Source organism: Sphaerodactylus townsendi, linkage group LG17 (genome assembly GCF_021028975.2).
Source record: "Sphaerodactylus townsendi isolate TG3544 linkage group LG17, MPM_Stown_v2.3, whole genome shotgun sequence".
Taxonomy (NCBI): domain Eukaryota; kingdom Metazoa; phylum Chordata; class Lepidosauria; order Squamata; family Sphaerodactylidae; genus Sphaerodactylus; species Sphaerodactylus townsendi.
Window position 1 is genome coordinate 13,147,701 of NC_059441.1, and position 20,002 is coordinate 13,167,702.

Sequence of the window (20,002 nt, forward strand, 5' to 3'; positions counted from 1 at the left end):
TCTTCTTCCTCTTCTTCCTCTTCTTCCTCTTCTTCTTCTTCTTCTTCTTCTTCTTCTTCTTCTTCTTCTTCTTCTTCTCCTCCTCCCCACAATTATGGTTCCTTTCAAACCTGTTCCTGATGCTCTGGGCAATGTTTGTGTTTTATCTCTTGCATCTTTCCCTGCCAAGAACCATCCAAAGTGGATTCCCTTCTGCTTGCACAGCTTAAGAAATATTCCCTCGGGGGACACGTGTCGCTGTGTAGGAGCAAAATATGAATCTAAAGCGGAAAAACACGGAAGCCAGGTCTTCTCAACAGTGGTCTCATCCTGCTTGTTTACGGCTCTTTATGGTTAGGCCACAGATTGCCAGTTGGAATTGGTGTGTAAGGTGGGAACAGAAGTTAGATTGAGAGAGGAAGCAAAATGTAGATGTGGGGGTTATAAATGATTTAACTGAGCCATCTGGCTTGAGAAAACCTGTCCCCGCCCATTTCTCATGCTGCTTGTTAGTTTTACTAAAAACCTTAAAATCAGGGTGGGTTTTTGCAGGGGATTTCTCGAAGAAGACAGGAGGGAGGCTGAGCCCGGAAGTGTAGTGTTCTAGTCCTATCTCAGCTTTGGTACTGGTTCCCTCTATAGCCGTAGTCAGTGGTGGGATCCAAAAATTTTAGTAACTGGTTCCCATTGTGGTGGGATTCAAACTGTGGCATAGCGCCAATGGGGCTGGGCGGGGCACAACAGGAGCGTGGCCGGGCATTCCGAGGGCGGGGCATTCCTGGGCGGGGCTGTGGCAAGGACGCAGCCGTTGCACCGGTCCTTGGGCAGGAAACGAATGCACGCAGGCGCAGGCTGCCACGCACGCCGGTGCACCTCCTGCTAGACTGCTTCAAGTTCTGCGCGCTACTGCTGAGAGGAGGGGCATAACTAAGGCAAAAATCACGTGGCAAAATCCCCAATTAGTAACCCCCTCTCGGCACACACAAATAATGAGTAACCTACTCCCGGGAACCTGTGAGAACCTGCTGGATCCCACCTCTGGCCGTGGTGGCGAACCCATGGCACGGGTGCCAGAGGTGGCACTCAGAGCCCTCTCTGTGGGCACGTGTAAAAAGAGTCACCCCACCCCCACACATCTAGGCTGGCCTGGGCCGCTGGGCTCGATTATTAGCATTAAACCTAAGACCTAGTTTGGGGAAAGCAGTGAAGGTAACCCTGTTAAGCGCTGGTAAACCCCACTGATTTTCATGCGAAGAACTAAAGCGCGATCCTTTACCTGGGAGTAAGCTCGGTTGCTGGCAATGGGGACTTGCTTCTAAGTAAACCCTCCTAGGGTCGTGATTCACTCATTGGAAGAGTTGCATGGTTGCTTCAAAGCAAAGCCAGCGACTACCACCAAGCTTACTCCCGAGTAACGCACGCCTCGGAGCAAACCGTTTTTTCTAAACTAAAAATTCGGGTTAAATTGCCATGTGGGCACTTTACGATAAATAAGTGGGTTTTGGGTTGCAATTTGGACACTCGGTCTCAAAAAGGTTCACCATCACTGCTCCATAGCTTTATGTAAGTCACTGTGCTCCATTCTCAATTTAGCCACGGCTGTGAACTCCAGATTGGGACATTCCTTGAGATTTGGGGGCGGAGCTTTGAGGAGGGTGGGGCTTAGTGAAGGAAGGAACCTCAGAGGGGAATAATGTTGTGGATTCCACCCTCCAAAGCAGCTATTTTATCCAAGGGAACTGTAGAATGGAGACCAGGTGTCATTTCTGGAGCTCTGCGCATCCCATCTGGAAGCTGGCATTGCAGAGAGCCGACCTCACAGGGACGTTGTGAAGATGATTGTGATAAGAAAGCAAGCCTGGCTTCTCTTGTATCCCCCAGATCAAAAGAATGTTCCGGGATCTTGGTTTTCCTGGGGTGGCAAGGGCTGTTTAAAAGCATATCTAGAGTGAGATTCTTGTTACAGAAGTTTTTTCCCTTTTTGTGTGGCGTAGTGGTTAAGAGCAGGTGCACTCTATTATGGAGGAACCGGGTTTGATTCCCAGCTCTGCCGCCTGAGCTGTGGAGGCTTATCTGGGGAATTCAGATTAGCCTGTGCACTCCCACACACGCCAATTGGGTGACCTTGGGCTAGTCACAGCTTCTCGGAGCTCTCTCAGCCCCACCCACCTCACAGGGTGTTTGTTGTGAGGGGGGAAGGGAAAGGGGTTTGTAAGCCCCTTTGAGTCTCATATAGGAGAGAAAGGGGGATATAAATCCAACTCTTCTTCTTCTTTGTCTTCGTCTTCCTTTTTCTTTTATGCATTTGAGTCGGTTAGATTCCCATCTCTCAAGGTTTTTGAAGTGGCCTCCATATCAGATCAACCCATTTAATGTTCCCTTTCTGCTGTGTTGGGGCCGGCGCCAGGTTTTGTGTGCATAAATGCTGGTTATTCTCGCAAATGAAAGAGTCCTCGCGTGACCCGGGGAAAGTCCTGACTCGCCTTGTCCATCTGCTCTTTCATTCTGACCTATCTAAATTAAAAACAAATAAACATCCTGCTAAGTAGACCAAGCCACAGATCTCTGATGCTGGCTGCCTCATCCTTCCGAGAGCCAGGAGCTTTTTTTGAGGGGGGGGGGCTGTTCCTGCCTCCTAATAGGAAACTGTTAAAAGCCCCATGTTAAAAACCCCATTAAAGGCCTGGCTGTCCTTCCATCTTGGCATCCTCAAGCCCGGATGAGAGATGTCTTCATTTTAGCTCCGGGAATAATCGTTAAGGGCTCATCTTTTGGGACAGTGTCGGAAGCCCCATTTCTCTTACTCGGCCTTGGAAATAGAAAGGGGAGGTGGGAGGGGGTCCCAACGAGGGGCATTTGCTGCGGGATGTGGGGGCTGCAAGACCCCCCCTCCCTCGCGAGTGCTTGGCTTTTCCTCACATAAATCATACTTTCTGGGCACGAGATTGCATTTAGCAATTGAATTACAAATTAATCCCCCAGAAGGAATTGAGCTGTTGCGCTGCTCTCTCCCCCTCCCCTTGTGTGTCCTTTCTTTCTCTCTCTTTTTTTTTTAAAAAAGGCCATTTAACCCCTTGAATTCCACATGCGCTGCTGTTCTAACAGGCCCATAGACAAAGACCATGCAGTTAGGAGCCTCATAGCTGGTACCCAAAATGTTGTTTTCATGAATGAATGGCGGCGGATCCGTTATTCATCTCCCCTCGGGAGCAGCAGTGGCGTAGTGGTTAAGAGCAGGTGCATTCTAATCTGGAGGAGCCGGGTTTGATTCCCTGCTCTGCCGCTTGAGCTGTGGAGGCTTATCTGGGGAATTCAGATTAGCCTGTACATTCCCACACATGCCAGCTGGGTGACCTTGGGCTAGTCACAGCTTTTTGGAGCCCTCTCAGCCCCACCTACCTCACAGGGTGTTTATTGTGAGGGGGGAAGGGCAAGGAGATTGTAAATCCAAACTCCTCCTCCTCCTCCTCCTCCTCCTCCTCCTCCTCTTCTTCTTCTTCTTCTCTTCCTCCTCCTCCTTTTCCTCCTCCTCCTCCTCCTCCTCCTCCTCCTCCTCCTCCTCTTCTTCTTCTTCTTCTTGGGAGCGAAAGGGTTGGATCAAGACCATAAACAGTGGCCAACTTTGGGATTCGAAATTCCTGGAGATTTGGGAGAGCGGATGGAACTTATGGAGATCAGGGCTTGAGAAGGAACTCCGCAGGTGGGCACAGAGTGAGATACACAGAAGGGTTTTTAACTAAGCCTTTCTAGAGCCTCTGAAAGTGAAGAAATCCAGTGTGGTGTAGTGGTTAAGAGCAGGTGCACTCTAATCTGGAGAACGGGGTTTGATTCCCCACTCCTCCACCTGAGTGGCAGAGGCTTATTTGGTGAACCGAATGTGTTTCCGCACTCCTACATTCCTGCTGGGTGACCTTGGGCCAGTCACAGTTCTCTCCGAACTCTCTCAGCCCAACCTGCCTCACAAGGTGTCTGTTGTGGGGAGAGGAAGGGAAAGGAGCTTGTGAGCCACCTTGAGTCTCCTTACAGGAGAGAAAGGAGGATATAAATCCAAACTACTACTACTCTTTCTCCTCCTTCTCCTTCTCCTTCTCCTTCTCCTCCTTCTCCTCCTTCTCCTTCTCCTTCTCCTCCTCCTCCTCCTCCTCCTCCTCCTTCTTGTATGTACTATAATTCCTCATTCAGCCAGCGCTTGACCTTGGCCATAAACATTCCTTTTAACGAAATTCCTGTGCTTGTTCACAGATTCAGGGCCTTGGTTGTAAATTGTCTAAAACGGAGCCCCTTTTGTGGAAAGGTAACATCAGTCACAGTGTGCTATATTTAAGTCCAGTAGCACCATAAAGACCAAACAGATTTTGGAGGTGTAAGTTTCAAGAGCCAAAACCCCTTGCACCAGATTTTTGACGCAGCGAGCTTTAACTTTCCAAAGCTCATATCCTGAAAACCATATCGGTCTCTTCTGGACTCTATTTCTTCTGCTGAGGACAAACATGGCTACCTTCTGAATCCGTAAGCTGAGGCAAGCACGCTAGATGCCAGACTATGCAATTGAAGGCCCCAAGAGCTGGTTTTGTTCTCTGCATATATTGAAATCAATGAATTTCTTTCCGTAACTGAAGTGGCGGCTTGACTCAGATGGGGGTGCAGGAGAGAGAGAGAGGAGGAAACCAGAGAGGTCGCCAGCCAGAAATCGGAGAGTGTGAAAAACGTGTGTGCAAAGCTTTCATAAGCGCACACATCAAAGGCGCTTTTTGGATGGGGGCCAGAGGTCCAGAAGATGGAGGAGGGGGTGATCCTCCCCCCCTCTCACTGCCTCAATTAAACTGTACTATAAACATCTCATCAGCTCCCCGATGGGAGTAAGAGACCTCAAGGCCTCTTCTGCGCCGTAGCTTGTGTATCAAAGCTGTGGCAATAATCAATGCATTGATAAGGCACCGATCCCTGCTGGAGATGGGGGAAGGGCTACAGGTTGTGCGCGAGGTTGGCCGTTACTCTGGTTACGGAGGTTAATGGCTTTCCCCGGACGAGCAGACGTGTTGGTTAATCATATTCGATCCTTCCGCCATGCCAGCATGCCCTTTCGCCTGTCGTACCGCATTAGCATCTGCAGACAACCGCCCCAGATTCACCTTCAGCCGAGCAGCCAGGCCGAACCACGAATGGAGGGCAGGCGGGGGTGACGCAAAAGAGGAACCGTGCCACGCTTAACCCCTTCCCGCGCGGGTGCTGCGAGATGTGGGACCGCGAGAGTACATAAAGTTCAGCGCTCCCCTTCAGCTAGCTTCCTGCGCCAAAGTCGCGCTTACGCTGTGCAGATGAATTAATTCCATCTACAGACGTTCGGAGCTCTGCCGTTTCAATTCAGACCTTCCCTTTTCATTTGTGAATCAAATATACAAGTCCAGGGGTAGGGAACCTGCGGCTCTCCAGATGTTCAGGAACTACAATTCCCATCAGCCTCTGCCAGCATGGCCAATTGGCCATGCTGACGAGAGAACTGATAGAAATGGTATCTGTTCCTGAACCCTCTCTATGATGGTGCTGTTTTCTGTTTTGTTGTTACCAATGCCTGGTGCGTTAAAATCATGCGCAGTTCGAGCCCTTCGAGCCCTTCGGGGAAGAGGCGGCCTAGAAATCTAAAATATAAATAAATAAATAAGTTTTTAAACACTCGTTTTTGTGCTGGTTGTGTGTAAACCTGGTTGTGCATAAACCTGTTAAGGTTTTCGCACCCACCTTTCTTGGTTTGTGTTAACTAAATTTCAGTTGGTTACTAAATAGCTGCAACTTATTCATTCTTACAGATGTTGATATTTTAATGAGTTGCCACTTTGTGTTCTGTACTGTAGCATTTTGATATTTGGTTGTAAAAGTAATATTTTTTAAATTAAAAAAGGAGCAGCAGTGGCGTAAGAGGTTAAGAGCTCGTGTATCTAATCTGGAGGAACCGGGTTTGATTCCCAGCTCTGCCGCCTGAGCTGTGGAGGCTTATCTGGGGAATTCAGATTAGCCTGTGCACTCCCACACACGGCAGCTGGGTGACCTTGGGCTAGTCACAGCTTCTCGGAGCTCTCTCAGCCCCACCTACCTCACAGGGTGTTTGTTGTGAGGGGGAAAGGGCAAGGAGATTGTCAGCCCCTTTGAGTCTCCGACAGGAGAGAAAGGGGGATATAAATCCAAACTCTTCTTCTTCTTCTTCCAAGGAATTTGGGGTGGGTCTCCATTTTCCCGTGTGAGTTTGGATTTATACCCCACCTTTCTCTCCTGTAAGGAGACTCAAGGTGGCTTACAAGTTTCTTTCCCTTCCTCTCCCCACAACAGACACCTTATTAGTCAGTGAGCTTCGAGAACTCTGAAGAACTGTGACTAGCCAAAATCCCACTCAGCAAAACTTTCTAGGAAGTCGCGAGGAAGCTTGCATCTGGTTCACCAGATCAGCCCCTGCCACTCAGGTGGAGAGTGGGGAATCAAACCCGGTTCTCCAGAGTAGAACCCACCTGCTCTTAACCACTACACCATACACCATGAGGGACCTGATGTGTTGTTGAGGTGCACCCGCTCTGGCAGGGATACTGGCAATATAAAATTTTGAACACCCCCGTTTATTGGGGGCTGTGTGCCACAAGGAATCTCTTTCCTCGTCTTCTTTAAAAAAAATTGGAAGCAAAATTTCCACCCACCTCTTAATGAATGCGACTATCCTGTGGCTAATGGCAATTCTGGCACGAAGCGCCATGTGGGGGGATTTGGCTTATGTATTTAAAATCCTCTATCACTTTCGTGCCCTTCTGCGGTTGCAGCTTCTCACAGTTGTGTAGAAGGCTCGGGGATAGCCGTGTGGAGTTAACCCCGGAGGTACAGGCTCAGCTTTTGAAAGCCCTTCCTGTAAGAAGGATTCGCCACCCCTCCGCTCAGCCTCCTGGGCAGCTCTCCTCCCTTGAAACAGGGCTGCGTAGCGCTTCTCTGCTATCTTTTGAAGTGCTTCGAGTCCTACGGACGTGGTCGACATCACAGGTTGCGCCCGGAAGAGCCGACATCTGTGTCCAGCTGTAACGTTGGGAAGACTGATATTTCTCCCCGGGCGTTTGTGAAGGCCCAGAGCGTCCTCTAGGAATGCATATTTTATTTAGGGTTGGCACATAATCATCTGTGTGCATCTTTTAGAGAGATACTGCTATGCAGAGCGGATAGCACCGAGCCGGACCCTGTGGGCATGTGTATATATGAGGAAAGGCTGAGGGATTTGGGAATGTTTAGTCTGTAGAAGGGGAGATTTGGGAGGGGGGGACACAAAAGTGACGGAGGAGCAGCAGTGGCGTAGGAGGTTAAGAGCTCCTGTATCTTGAATTATTAACTGAACCCCAACAGAGATGGATTATCACAAGGGCCAGATCCAATACCTTCCCATCGGCCATTACGAAGGGTCGCTACTTATCCGTACCTCTTCAGGATCGGGTTTGTCCACACTGTAAAAATCATTTTTTTAATTCATTTAGCCTTTATTTGGCATAAACAGTATAAAAAGTATAAAATCACATCTAAATCGCATCGAAATACAAACTTGCAACATATAACAAATTAAGTTGATTCATACATACTGTTGCTTGTGGGATATTTCCAGCAGAAAGTTCGCAGCCATTTCACAGAATGTAGCATCAGAATTATTTAATAAGAACAATAGTCTGCTTAGTTCATCCAGCTCGCTAGGTATCATAGAAAGCAACCTAGAGTATTTGACTCTAATACTTGCGATTTAGGACAGCGGAATAGTTGGTGAGTTAATGTTTCTAGGTGATTTGCACCACCACGCAAGACACGCCCTTTTGCACATTTCACAGAGTTGTTATAGCTACACCGTGAGTATGGCAGAAGGGGAAACATTGAAATGACCCGGTGAAAAAACTCTTCTCTGATCTAGGAGTTGGTCAGATGATACAGATAGAAATCCATTCTGTTATGTTGTAAGAGGATTGATATAGATGTAAAAGGGTAGAACAAAGTTTTCACAAAACTGCCAGAGGTTAAATAGTTCCATTCTCTACGTAACTTAATTTTTTTTTGTTTTAATAGTTTATCACGATTCTGAACAAGTTAAAAGTTAGAAGGGAGTCAAGGGGTTTATACCAATTGAATTCGATCTTCCTCTCTATCGAGTGAGAACCATGAATTACTCTGGGTATCTGATAGTGATAGGTGAACCAGAGAGTGCTTATTATGTGTATAATGCAAGTGCGGCCAAGAATTTAAAGGCCCTAGACCAAGCCCATAACTTAGACCAATGAATTTTTGGGCCCAGTTCTAACCAGAGAGCCGCATAACATACGCAATTTGGAAGGCCCATGATTTTACGAAAAAATTTTGATTGAACCATATTCAAAGAGTCATCCACTGCGTTCAACCAGATGGGAACACCATATAGCAACTGAGCTTCTATTTTTGAATTAAAAACTTTGACTGCTGCAGGAACAAGGGCATGGCCCTTTCCATAATAGAAGCGCACAATGGCATGAAAGCTGTTAGTAGCCGCTGCCATAGCAGCATTTTTATGGGGTAACCAGGAGTGGTTATTCCTAACAGACTATTTAAAATCAAAGAATATTTAAAAAGGAAATACAATATACATGTGGTGAGAATGTAAAAATCAAGTGGAGACTCTTGCTCACATTATTCTTGACTGTCCGAGATATGTGGGCATTAGGAATTTCTCTCCCAGGTTGGCCCTAGACGAATCTGAACGTGACTCTGACTGTTCTGTTGTGGAGCTTCTGTTAAACAACACAGATGTCATGCTGTTGGAAAAAGTAGCAAAATTTCTTTTACAAGTGACCGAACTTTCTAAGTAATGTATACTACTATATAGTCTTCCTGTCTGCGCTTTGAATGTACTCTTGATTTGTATTTCAAAAATGTCTGGCAATGCTCTAGAACCTGTTTTTAAATGCCAAATAAAGGTTGTTGTTGTTGTAGCTCGTGTATCTAATCTGGAGGAACGGGGTTTGATTCTCTGCTCTGCCGCCTGAGCTGTGGAGGCTTATCTGGGGAATTCAGATTAGCCTGTACACTCCCACCTTGGGCTAGTCACAGCTTCTCGGAGCTCTCTCAGCCCCACCTACCTCACAGGGTGTTTGTTGTGAGGGGGGAAGGGCAAGGAGATTGTCAGCCCCTTTGAGTCTCCTACAGGAGAGAAAGGGGGGGGGGATATAAATCCAAACTCTTCTTCTCTCTTTAAGTATCTGAAGGTCTGTCACTTTGCACAGGGTAGGGAACACTGTGTAGGATTGGCACATCTGTTGTGATTTGGCAGCACTTTACACACATACGAAGTCTGAAATGAGACACTCGGTGTATCCTGCCTCTGGATTGGAGCTCTTTTTCTGATGCACAAGGCCAATCTTTTCAAAGCCTTTGTCCTCTCATCTGAGAAGAAGAGTTTGGATTTATATCCCCCCTTTCTTTCCTGTAAGGAGACTCAATCCCCTTTCCCTCCCCCCAACAAACACCTGTGAGGTGGGTGAGGCTGAGAGAGCTCCAAAGAACTGTGACCAGTCCAAGATCACCCAGCTGGCGTGTGTGGGAGTGAACAAGCTTATCTGGTTCCCCAGATAAGCCTCCACAGCTCAGGCGGCAGAGCGGGGAATCAAACCCGGTTCTCCAGATTAGAGTGCACCTGCTCTTAGCCACTACACCGCACTCACCCCTTTACTGAGTGGCATTTTGGTTCAAGATACTGAATTTCAGGAGCCCCCTATAATGACTTGCCTTGCCTCATCGCTTCCCAGGTTTCTATATCAAGTGGACCTGATGAAAAAGTAACGTGGAATACTTCCTACTTGTTCCAAGGCCGGGACGGAGCGACTGCTTTCTCAGATGACACCGCTCTGGTGATTGAATACTTCAGATCAAGTAAATCCTTTTCCCCCCCTGACATTTCATCACGACAGGTCGTGATTCCCAAGGTCTAAACAGGTCTCAGGCCCTTTTAAATACCATCGGTTTCAGAGATTTCCATGCTCCAACTTGAAGGTGGCATTTTACTAACTCATAGTTGTGGATAGCACTGAAGAGACGCTGATAGCTCTGTGCTTTGTAGCTAACATTGGAGTAACGCTGGTGGTGCTGTGACTCCAAGGCAAAGAGACATTCAGCAAATGTTCTTCTGTCTTTTAACCCTACTGTGTGTTAAAGAGAGACTTAGGAATGGATTTTTTCCCCTTCCACAGAGTCAGAAATAGAAGGCCAACCAAAGCCTCTGGGTTTCTCTGTGCTGCCACTGACCAGTCGTGTCTATCGGAGGCTTCTGTCAGACAGCTGCAAGAATGGGGTGCAAGTCAAAAATCTTCCAATCCAGGTATTGATCCTTCCTTCCTTCCTTCCTTCCTTCCTTCCTTCCTTCCTTCCTTCCTTCCTTCCTTCCTTCCTTCCTTCCTTCCTTCCTTCCTTCCTTCCTTCCTTCCTCCCTCCCTCCCTTCCTCCCTCCCTCCCTCGCCTTACCCTGCTTACCCGACCCGACCGACCGTTGACCGACCGACCGACCGACCGACCGACCGACTGACCGACCTACCTACCTACCTACCTACCTCGTGGCATAGTAGTTCTGAGGCCAGAAGCACTCGAATCTGGAGAATTGAGTTTGATTCCCTGCTCTGCCACTTGAGCTGTGGAGGCTTATCTGATGAACCAGATTAGCTTGTGCTCTCCCACACATGCCAGCTGGGTGACCTTGGACTAGTCACAGTTCTTGGAACTCTTTCAGCCCCACCTCACAGGGTGTTTGTGTGGGGGAGAGGGGAAGGAGATTGTAAATCCATTTGAGTCTCCTGACAGAAGAGAAAGGGAATATAAATCCAAACTCTTCTTCCTTCCTTCCTTCCTTCCTTCCTTCCTTCCTTCCTTCCTTCCTTCCTTCCTTCCTTCCTTCCTTCCTTCCTTCCTTCCTTCCTTCCTTCCTTCCTTCCTTCCTTCCTTCCTTTCTCCTCCTTCCTCCCCTCCCTCCTCCCCCTCCCTCCTCCACTCCCTCCTCCTACCTGCCTGCCTACCTACCCTGCCTACCACCACCCCCCTCCCTCCCTCCCTCCCTCCCTCCTTACCTACTTACCGACCGACCGACCGACCGACCGACCGACCGACTGACCGACCTACCTACCTACCTACGTGGCATAGTGGTTACGAGCAGAAGCACTCGAATCTGGAGAATTGAGTTTGATTCCCTGCTCTGCCACTTGAGCTGTGGAGGCTTATCTGATGAACCAGATTAGCTTGTGCTCTCCCACACATGCCAGCTGGGTGACCTTGGACTAGTCACAGTTCTTGGAACTCTTTCAGCCCCACCTCACAGAAATTGTTTGTGTGTGAGAGAGGGAAGAGAATTGTAAATCCCATTTGAGTATCCTGACCAGAAGAAAGAGGGGCATAAATCCAAACTCTTCTTCCTTCCCTTCCTTCCTTCCTTCCCTTCCTTCCTTCCTCCCTTCCTTCCTCCCTTCCTCCCTTCCTTCCTTCCTTCCTTCCTTCCTTCCTTCCTTCCTTCCTTCCTTCCTTCCTTCCTTCCTTCCTTCCTCCCTCCCTCCCTCCCTCCCTCCCTCCCTCCCTTCCTCCCTCCCTTGTTCTCTCTCTCTTTCTGCCATTTATAGCCCTGGTACTTGGATGGGAGACCACCAAGAAAGTCCAGCGTCGCTATTCAGAGGCAAGAAATGGCAAACCACCTCTGCTCATCTCAGTGTCCTGTTTTCCCCAGAATACAGACCTAAAGACCCTATCTGGAGAAGCCCCAACCGTCCATCTCGGTCTCCAGCTGTTCAATTCTGAGGTGAGTAAAAAAAAAAGAATCAGCCACAGATAGTGGCCTGACAATCAATTTACTGCTGATGAAGGGAGGGAGAGGAGCAGAAAAATGGAAGGGGGAGAGAGAAATAAGGAGAAGAGAAAAGAAACTTGCCAAGGATCACTTGGTGCATTTCAAAGCTGATGGGGGATTTGAACCCATGTCCTAATTCAGTTTTGTAGCTCCTACTCAGGGGTCTGCAACCTGCGGCTCTCCAGATGTTAATGGACTACAATTCCCACCAGCCCCTGCCACCATGACCAATTTGCCATGGTGGCAGGGGCTGATGGGAATTGTAGTCCATGAACATCTGGAGATCTGCAGGTTGCAGACCCTAGATCATGTGGACTCTCACACTGGGGATGCAGCTTGCTTTTAGCACACACGTGTTTAAATACACCTGCCCAAACGCTGCCGCTGTTGAGGTATGTTTGCAATTTTGGAGAAGATACTTTGAGCCAAGAATACCAGAGATGCATCCTTTTAACCAGAGAATCCTCCAGTCTCTTGTGTTGACTTTTAAATCGGTAGAATATTGGCCACTGCAGTGTAAACACGTAGAGCAGATGGTGCGGAAGGGGTGTGTAATTGGGTGTGAGGGGATTGGAGTGGGGGGGAAGGCACCCAAAATGATCCTTGGTATAAAGATTTTGCAAGCACATCTGTGAAATGTGTGTGGGGGTATGGAATGCAGCCCCGTTCCACTAGCACTCGTCGCGCTCTGGCCAACTGGTGCGCAAAAACAGCGCCGGCAAACAGCGGGCAGCCGGGCGGCTGACTGTGCTAGAAACGGGCAACAACTCCAGCAGATTCATGAATATAGATGATGGTTTATATAGCCCATGAAGCACTCTCCTTCCCTTTCCTCTTGCTCTTCCCCTGCCACCCGAGCTCTTGTAAAAGAGGCTGTGTTAAAATAACACGGGGCCGAGAGAGCTTAAACTTGGGGAGAGCCATCTTCAACTTGTCAGACTAAATTATGTTGTCAGAGATGGAAGGAATGCTCCAGTCCTTAAAAAATAACAAAGAAATGTGTCTGCCTATAAGTGAGTGAGTGAGTGAGTGAGTGTGTGTGTGTGTGTGTGAGAGAGAGAGAGAGACAGAGAGAGAGAGAGATTATTAAAGTGCCAAAGAGGACTTGCCAATAACTGTCCCAGAAATACAAGAAGTTAGAGCGGGTCTTGTGAAAAGGGGACTCTTGCCTTTTGCCAAGGTTGTCAGATCCAAGTTGGGAAATTCTTAGGAGCAGCAGTGGCATAGTGGTTAAGAGCAGGTGCATTCTAATCTGGAGGAACGGGGTTTGATTCCTGGCTCTGCTGCTTAAACTGTGGAGGCTTATCTGGGGAATTTAGATTAGCTTGTGCACTCCCACACACGCCAGCTGGGTGACCTTGGGCTAGTCACAGCTTCTCGGAGCTCTCTCAGCCCCACCCACCTCACGGGGTGTTTGTTGTGGGGGGGGGGGAAGGAAAAGGAGATTGTAAGCCCCTTTGAGTCTCCTACAGGAGAGAAAGGGGGGATATAAATCCAAACTCTTCTTCTTCTTCTTGGAGATCTGGGGAAAGAGTTGCCGGGCAACCAAAGGGAGATTTGGGGATAGGACATTGGGGTGGGATGGGGGGTGATACTAGCTATGTCCCTACATCCTTTCTAGGAAAAACCCAGAGGTGATACAGTGTAGCTCTAGGAATTGCTGGGAAACTTTATTGTTTTATCATAGAGTTTCTGGCAATTCCTAGAGCTACCTGTTGTCAATTCGGGGGGGGGGGGGGTTTGCCGGAAGTGACATGATGAAGCAGCTGACAACAGTTTTTTTAACCCCTCACCACAACTGCTGCATGGAGCATCGACAAACAATGAAACCTGTGGGTGAGGGGATTGCCCACCCACTCAGGAATTGAACCTGAAGATCCTTATGTGCTACCATAGCCAATAGTCAGCAATAGATTTATGCTTCATAAACTCTTCAATCCTCTTCAGCCAATGGTCAAACGAGCCTTCCAAGAGGATTCTTCTTTGTCACAGGAAACATTAGGGATTGCGGCTCGACTTGAACTCCACTGCAAAACCCAGCCGAGATGCTATCTTCCATTTCCTTTTTCCTTTTCCCTCCCTTTTCCCTCTGCAAAGTTAATTTGGGATGGAGCTGAAAGCTGGCAGGTTAATTCCATTGCTCTTTCTCCCTTGAGAGCCCCCACGGTTGGGGCAGGGCTGCCTGGTGAGTTACTTTGGAGCAATTGCCCGGGGGGTCAGCGGAGAGGGGCCCGCGTATGATGAATTATTCACAGGGGTGTCGGTAAGTGCAGAATTAATCCCCTTCCTTCCAGCTGGCTGCCACACTAAATTATCACTTCTAGTCATGCGGGAAAATGCTGCAGAATTCATTTAGCTGATTATTGTTTTGATCTAGGAACGGTTATTTTTTCCCCCTCCTGCACTTCTTCTCCTTTCCTCTCCCCTCCCCCCGCCTCTGATGTATGTCCAAGCGAGAAAGGAAACAAAAAAAAATACCGAGTGACAGGCTTGGCTTCTTAATTTTATTGTTAAGGCTTGTTTCGACAAATTGGCCCGAGCAACAATGAAAAGGAATGAATTTGTCGCTGGAGGCACAAAGGAGAAAGAAGAGGAGGGTTGGAACTGACATTAGGGGTACGAAGCAGTCATGGTTTTGCAGCGAGCCAAACCTTCATCTCCTCTGTCTCATGAGGACTCGCGCTGGAAGAAATGTTGTTAGTCTTTGAGAAGCCGCCGGACGTCTTTACCTATAACCTGTCAGGATCCGTGAGCATCTTTCTGGACAAGCTGGCAGGCGGTGGATTCTGTCTGCAATAGGCTCTGTAAATAATTTTGGTGGGCAGTCCAGAATGAAATGGAGGCCCATCTTTTGTAACCTTTCTCCCTTTCAGATTTACTGTTTCTGATCCTAGAAGCGTTGCTTGCCTGCAGCTAGAAGGGAAATCCTCTCCCCCCCCCCCCCGCCCTGAGCATACTTCTTACAATCCTTGTGTCTGTCACAATCCAGCGTGGTGTAGTGGTTAAGAGCAGCCTCCACAGTGGCCGAGCGGGGAATCAAACCCAGTTCTCCAGATTAGCGTCCATTGCTCTTAACCACTACACCATGCTGGCCAACATCACATTGGTCAACAATGAAAGCCACATCTATATCGTCAGATCTCTCAGAGATCTCCAGCGGTACTCAGTGAAGAGGCAGATACACCATGGCTGGCTCGTATACAGTGGAACCTCGGTTTTCGTTGGTAATCCGTCCGAAAAGAATCGATGAAAACCGGAACTGAAGAAAACCGAGGCAAACTTCTCCATAGGAGTCAATGTAAATCCAATTAATCCATTCTAGGCACTCCAAAAAAATACCAAAAACACATTTTTTGGTGAATAAACATAGCGTTTTAATGCTGAAAACAGTAACAAACAATAACATGAGGACCAGCTTCGGAGCCAGCGGACCAATGTCACACCAGAAAGCTGTCCCAAGAGGCCTGTTTCTGACGCCTCTTTAAGATTTGTCTGAAATGGGGCAAGACATTGTCATTAAACAAGTTGCCGACACGGGCCGCAACAGCTTTGTCCGGGTGATTTTTCTCCACAAACCCCAGCACCTGACTGCAAATCGATGAAAACCGAGGCAAATCGATGAAAACCGAGATAAATTTTTCGCTGAAAAGATCGACGAAAACCGAAACCGATGAAAACCGAAGGCAATGAAAACCGAGGTTCCACTATACATACAGCCCATTTTCTCCAACGGGCCTGATCTCTGTTGTCTGGGGATAAGTTGTAATTCCTGGAGATCTTCAGTCCACACCTGGAGGTGGCAACCTTAGAAGCAGCTGAGCGTATGTTTGTTCTTCCTCTGCACAATCTGCCGGCATCGTTCCCAAGCATCAAAATTCTGGCCACAGGCTTGGTGCCACTGGGTGTCTCCATCCTCCTAGCCTTGGGCCTTAAAAGCTCAAAGGCTGCTCTCGATGCAAAAAACACACATTTGCATTTGCCTGGCGTGCGTGGGAGCGTGCCCAGCCGGGGAGACACCGCTGTGCAGTTCAAAGCCGTTCAGGGGGGTCTTAATTAATTCTAAATGAAACAAGAGTCTTGAGCCCTCGTTTCTTTTTTTCTGCCCCCCTCGCTCGCTGTCATTTTTAAACTGTTTTAACCGAGTAACACGATTTTTCCCTTCCCCCCGCCCCATTCTTTACAAAAAAAAGCTTACAAAAGGAGCTCTTGGCAGATAACAGTGGAATTAAACACGTCGCGGGGCCACGTGACGTGGCTGCTTGAAAGTGACAGGTGCTGACAGATTGCTAAGTGCACAGTGGGCTGCAAAGAGCGGGAGCGCATAAATTAAATCGATCACGTACGACGGGGCGTGTGCGGAAAGGCACTTTTCTATCACGCGGGATGGGTGGAATCTTTAGCAGGGCATCTCTGCGGCCTGCATGCAATATCCTCCTCTTGCTACTGATGAAGGCGTTCACTAGTCCCTGTTTTGACCGAATTCACACATCCAACGCAGGCGTTCGTCTCTGCAAACTGTGGACATCTTTATTAACATGCTGTCAACACGCTATGGTTGGCAAACTCCGGGCATGGCCAGGAGATCTCCCTGGAATTAAAGAGACGCTTATTTTATTTGTTTTTTATTTATTTATTTATTTTTATTTATTTATTTATTTAGACTTTTATACCGCCCCATCCCCGAAGGGCTCTGGGCTGTGTTCAGTGGTTCTCAACCTGGGGGTCGAACGACCCTTTCACAGGGGTCGCCTAAGACTCTCTGCATCAGTGTTCTCCATCTGTAAAATGGATAAATGTTAGGGTTGGGGGGTCACCACAACATGAGAAGCTGTATTAAAGGGTCGCGGCATTAGGACGGTTGAGAACCATTGATTTATATCCTACTTTTCTCTGAGAGGCACAGCAGCTCTTGATCATAGTTGCCAAATATAAACTGGGGATCTGCCGCTATCACAACTGATCTCCGAGCAACAGAGATCCGTCCCCCTGGTGCTTGAATGAAGCTGTGTTATTCTCCACAACGTTCTTCCTGCCCTTCGAAACCTCGATCGCTGCGGAAATGACAAAAGAGCGATGGAATCACTAGTGAATGGGAATGGATTGAGCTGGACTCACTTTGTTAGACAGCTAATGAGCGGGATACAGCAGAGCCCCGGCGAAGTGGAAGAGAGAAATTAATGTCTTTGTGGAAGAAAATTTGTTCGTTTCCGCTTGTGTGTCCCAAAGGAGAGTTTAGGGGGAGAGCTAATTGAATTAGGGACCCGTGCATGTCTGGTAGCCAACCTGCCGTGTCTCCGTCAGGCAAGGAAATGGCTGTTCTCCTTTCAACTCACCCCAGGTCACCATCTGTGTGCTGTCTTGCTGGAATTGCAAGGAGCATGCTGACCCCTTGCATTTTGCATGAACTCGTGTCCAGGAAGCATGCGTGCACATCTGTGTATGCCAACACGGGAGTAATTGCCACTTGGTAGCCCAGGGCCTGATCTCGTTTGTTTATTTATTAGTTGATACGTTGCTGTTCCCCAGTGCTCACAATAAATATATAGGGAGGGAGGGAGGGAGGGAGGAAGGAGAGAGGGAGGGAGGGAGGGGCAGGGGAGGGAGGGGCAGGGAAGGGAAGGGGAGGGAGGGAGGGAGGGGCAGGGAAGGAAGGGGCAGGGAAGGAGGGGATGGAGGAAGGAAGGAAGGAAGGAAGGAAGGAAGGAAGGAAGGAAGGAAGGAAGGAAGGAAGGAAGGAAGGAAGGAAGGAAGGAAGGAAGGAAGGAAGGAAGGAAGGAAGGAAGGAGAGAGGGAGGGAGGGAAGGAAGGAGGGAGGGAGGGAGGGAGGGGCAGGGAAGGAAGGAAGAAGGGAGGGAGGAAGGAAGGAAGGAAGGAAGAAGGGAGGGAAGGAGGGAGGGAGGGAGGAGGAAGAGGGGAGGGAGGGAGGAGGGAGGGAGGGAAGGAGGGAGGGAGGGAGGGGCAGGGAAGGAAGGAAGGAGGGAGGGAGGGAGGGAGGGGCAGGGAAGGAAGGAAGAAGGGAGGGAGGAAGGAAGGAAGGAAGGAAGAAGGGAGGGAGAGGGAGAGGGAGAGGGAGAGGGAGAGGGAGAGGGAGAGGGAGAGGGAGAGGGAGAGGGAGAGGGAGAGGGAGAGGGAGAGGGAGAGGGAGAGGGAGGGAAGGAGGGAGGAAGGAAGGAAGGAAGGAAGGAAGGAAGAAGGGAGGGAGGGAGGGAGGAGGAAGAAGGGAGGGAGGGAGGAGAGAGGGAGGGAGGGAAGGAAGGAGGGAGGGAGGGAGGGAGGGGCAGGGAAGGAAGGAAGAAGGGAGGGAGGAAGGAAGGAAGGAAGGAAGAAGGGAGGGAAGGAGGGAGGGAGGGAGGAGGAAGAGGGGAGGGAGGGAGGAGGGAGGGAGGGAAGGAGGGAGGGAGGGAGGGGCAGGGAAGGAAGGAAGGAAGAAGGGAGGGAGGGAGGGAGGAGGAGGAAGGGAAGGAGGGAGGAGGGAGGGAGGGAGGGAAGAAAGGAGGGAAGGAGGGAGGGAGGGGCAGGGAAGGAGGGAGGAGGGAGGGAGAGAGAGAGAGAGGGGGGCAGGGAAGGAGGGAGGGAGGGGGAGGGAGAGGGAGGGAAAGGAAGGGAGGGAGGGGGGAGGGAAGGAAGGAAGGAGATAGGGGGAAAGGATGGGAAGGCCAGCTCTGTTGGAAGTAAACTGCCCTTAACAGGCCTCTCAGAATAGCTCCTTATTACAGATCTGGAGAACTGTCCCAGGTCATGCAGGGTCTTGGTCTCATATGGCAGAGCTTTTTCCCAGACCTGAGCTCAAAACGATCTGGGTCTAGTCAAGGACAGCTGGGCACTTTTTTGGCCAGTTGACCAACACGTCATAGTAGCCTTGGAGCCTAATGAAATACATGAGCTCGAAAGACCACACCAGATGGTTTGGCGAGCCAAGGCCGCCACCTCTCCGTCGGAGCCACTCAGCAAGTCTTTTATTCGGCACACTATCCTCCTCCCGAGCCCCAGCGCCAGGGGCTTTGCTGAACAACAGACCGAGAAAGGGGCCCTTGGGCAGAAAGGTTCGCTTTCTCATTATATACCTAATGAGGCATCCGCGACTACAGTCACGGCGCAGAAGATAGCGATGGCCACTTTGCCGTCGTTCATCTGCAGCGGCCAATTTAGCCGGTTAGGGACGGATTACGGGCAAATGAATAGGCCGCCGTGCAGGGCACGCCGATGAATGCTGAGGGGGGCCCAGGCGAGAGAGTCTTCCTAGGGACATGAGTGAAGTTTGAGCTCGCTGAATCCTCTTCAATTAGCGATCCACCCCTGTTCGGCTAAGGACCTGCCTGGTGTCATTTGCTTGTGCTGTTGAGGAGGTTCCCTCTGTAATTTATCCTTCACAATCACACCGGGGAGGGGGGGGGCGGTCCTTGCTAAGCCAATGAGAAGGTACCTGAGCATTCCAGATTCATATCAACAATAAGACCCCTTCCGCACATGCAGAATAATGCACTTCCAATCCACTTCCAATGCGCTTTGAAGCTGGATTTTACCGTGCGTCACAGCAAAATCCACTTGCAAACAAATTGTGAAAGTGGATTGAAAGTGCATTATTCTGACTGTGGACCTGGCGGTGATCGGAGGACACATTCGGGTGTTTCAGGTTTGGAAGAAATGTGTGTACAAACATTGGTTACACCTCCACCTGTTTCCTTCCTGGTTAAAGTTTGGGTTCCTGATGAAAACATGCCTTTGTCTCTCTGGCTGTTTGGCGATTGGCCTGTGTGTCTTTAAACTCTGCCTTCTGCTGCGTCGGGCTATTCATCTAACACAGTGGTTCTCAACCTTCCTAATGCTGCGACCCTTTAATACAGTTCCTCATGTTGTGGTGACCCCCAACCAGAGGTGGGATCCAGCAGTTTCTCACAGGTTCCTGAGAGTAGGTTACTAATTATTTGTGTGTGCCAAGAGGGGGTTAATAATTGGTGATTTTGCCACATGATTTTTGCCTTAGTTACACCCCTCCTCTCAGCAGTAGCGTGCAGAACTGGAAGCAGTCTAGCAGGAGGTGCACTAGCGTGCGTGGCAGCCTGCGCCTGCATGCATTCGTTTCCCGCCCAAGGACCGGCGCAGCCCCGCCCAGGAATGCCCCGCCTCCAGAATGCCCGGTCATGCCCCCATCATGCCCCGCCCCAT

At 49.4% G+C, this 20,002-nt stretch overlaps 1 protein-coding gene across 1 annotated transcript in view; it reads left to right on the forward strand.

Moving 5' to 3' along the window:
* CCDC33 (coiled-coil domain containing 33) overlaps nucleotides 1-20,002 on the forward strand; it is a 149,059-nt gene that overhangs the window by 87,166 nt on the left and 41,891 nt on the right. The window contains exons 10-12 of the mRNA XM_048519734.1: nucleotides 9,762-9,885; nucleotides 10,203-10,330; nucleotides 11,717-11,788. Coding sequence (XP_048375691.1) covers nucleotides 9,762-9,885; nucleotides 10,203-10,330; nucleotides 11,717-11,788 — 324 coding nt within the window. The remainder of the gene's footprint in view (nucleotides 1-9,761; nucleotides 9,886-10,202; nucleotides 10,331-11,716; nucleotides 11,789-20,002) is intronic.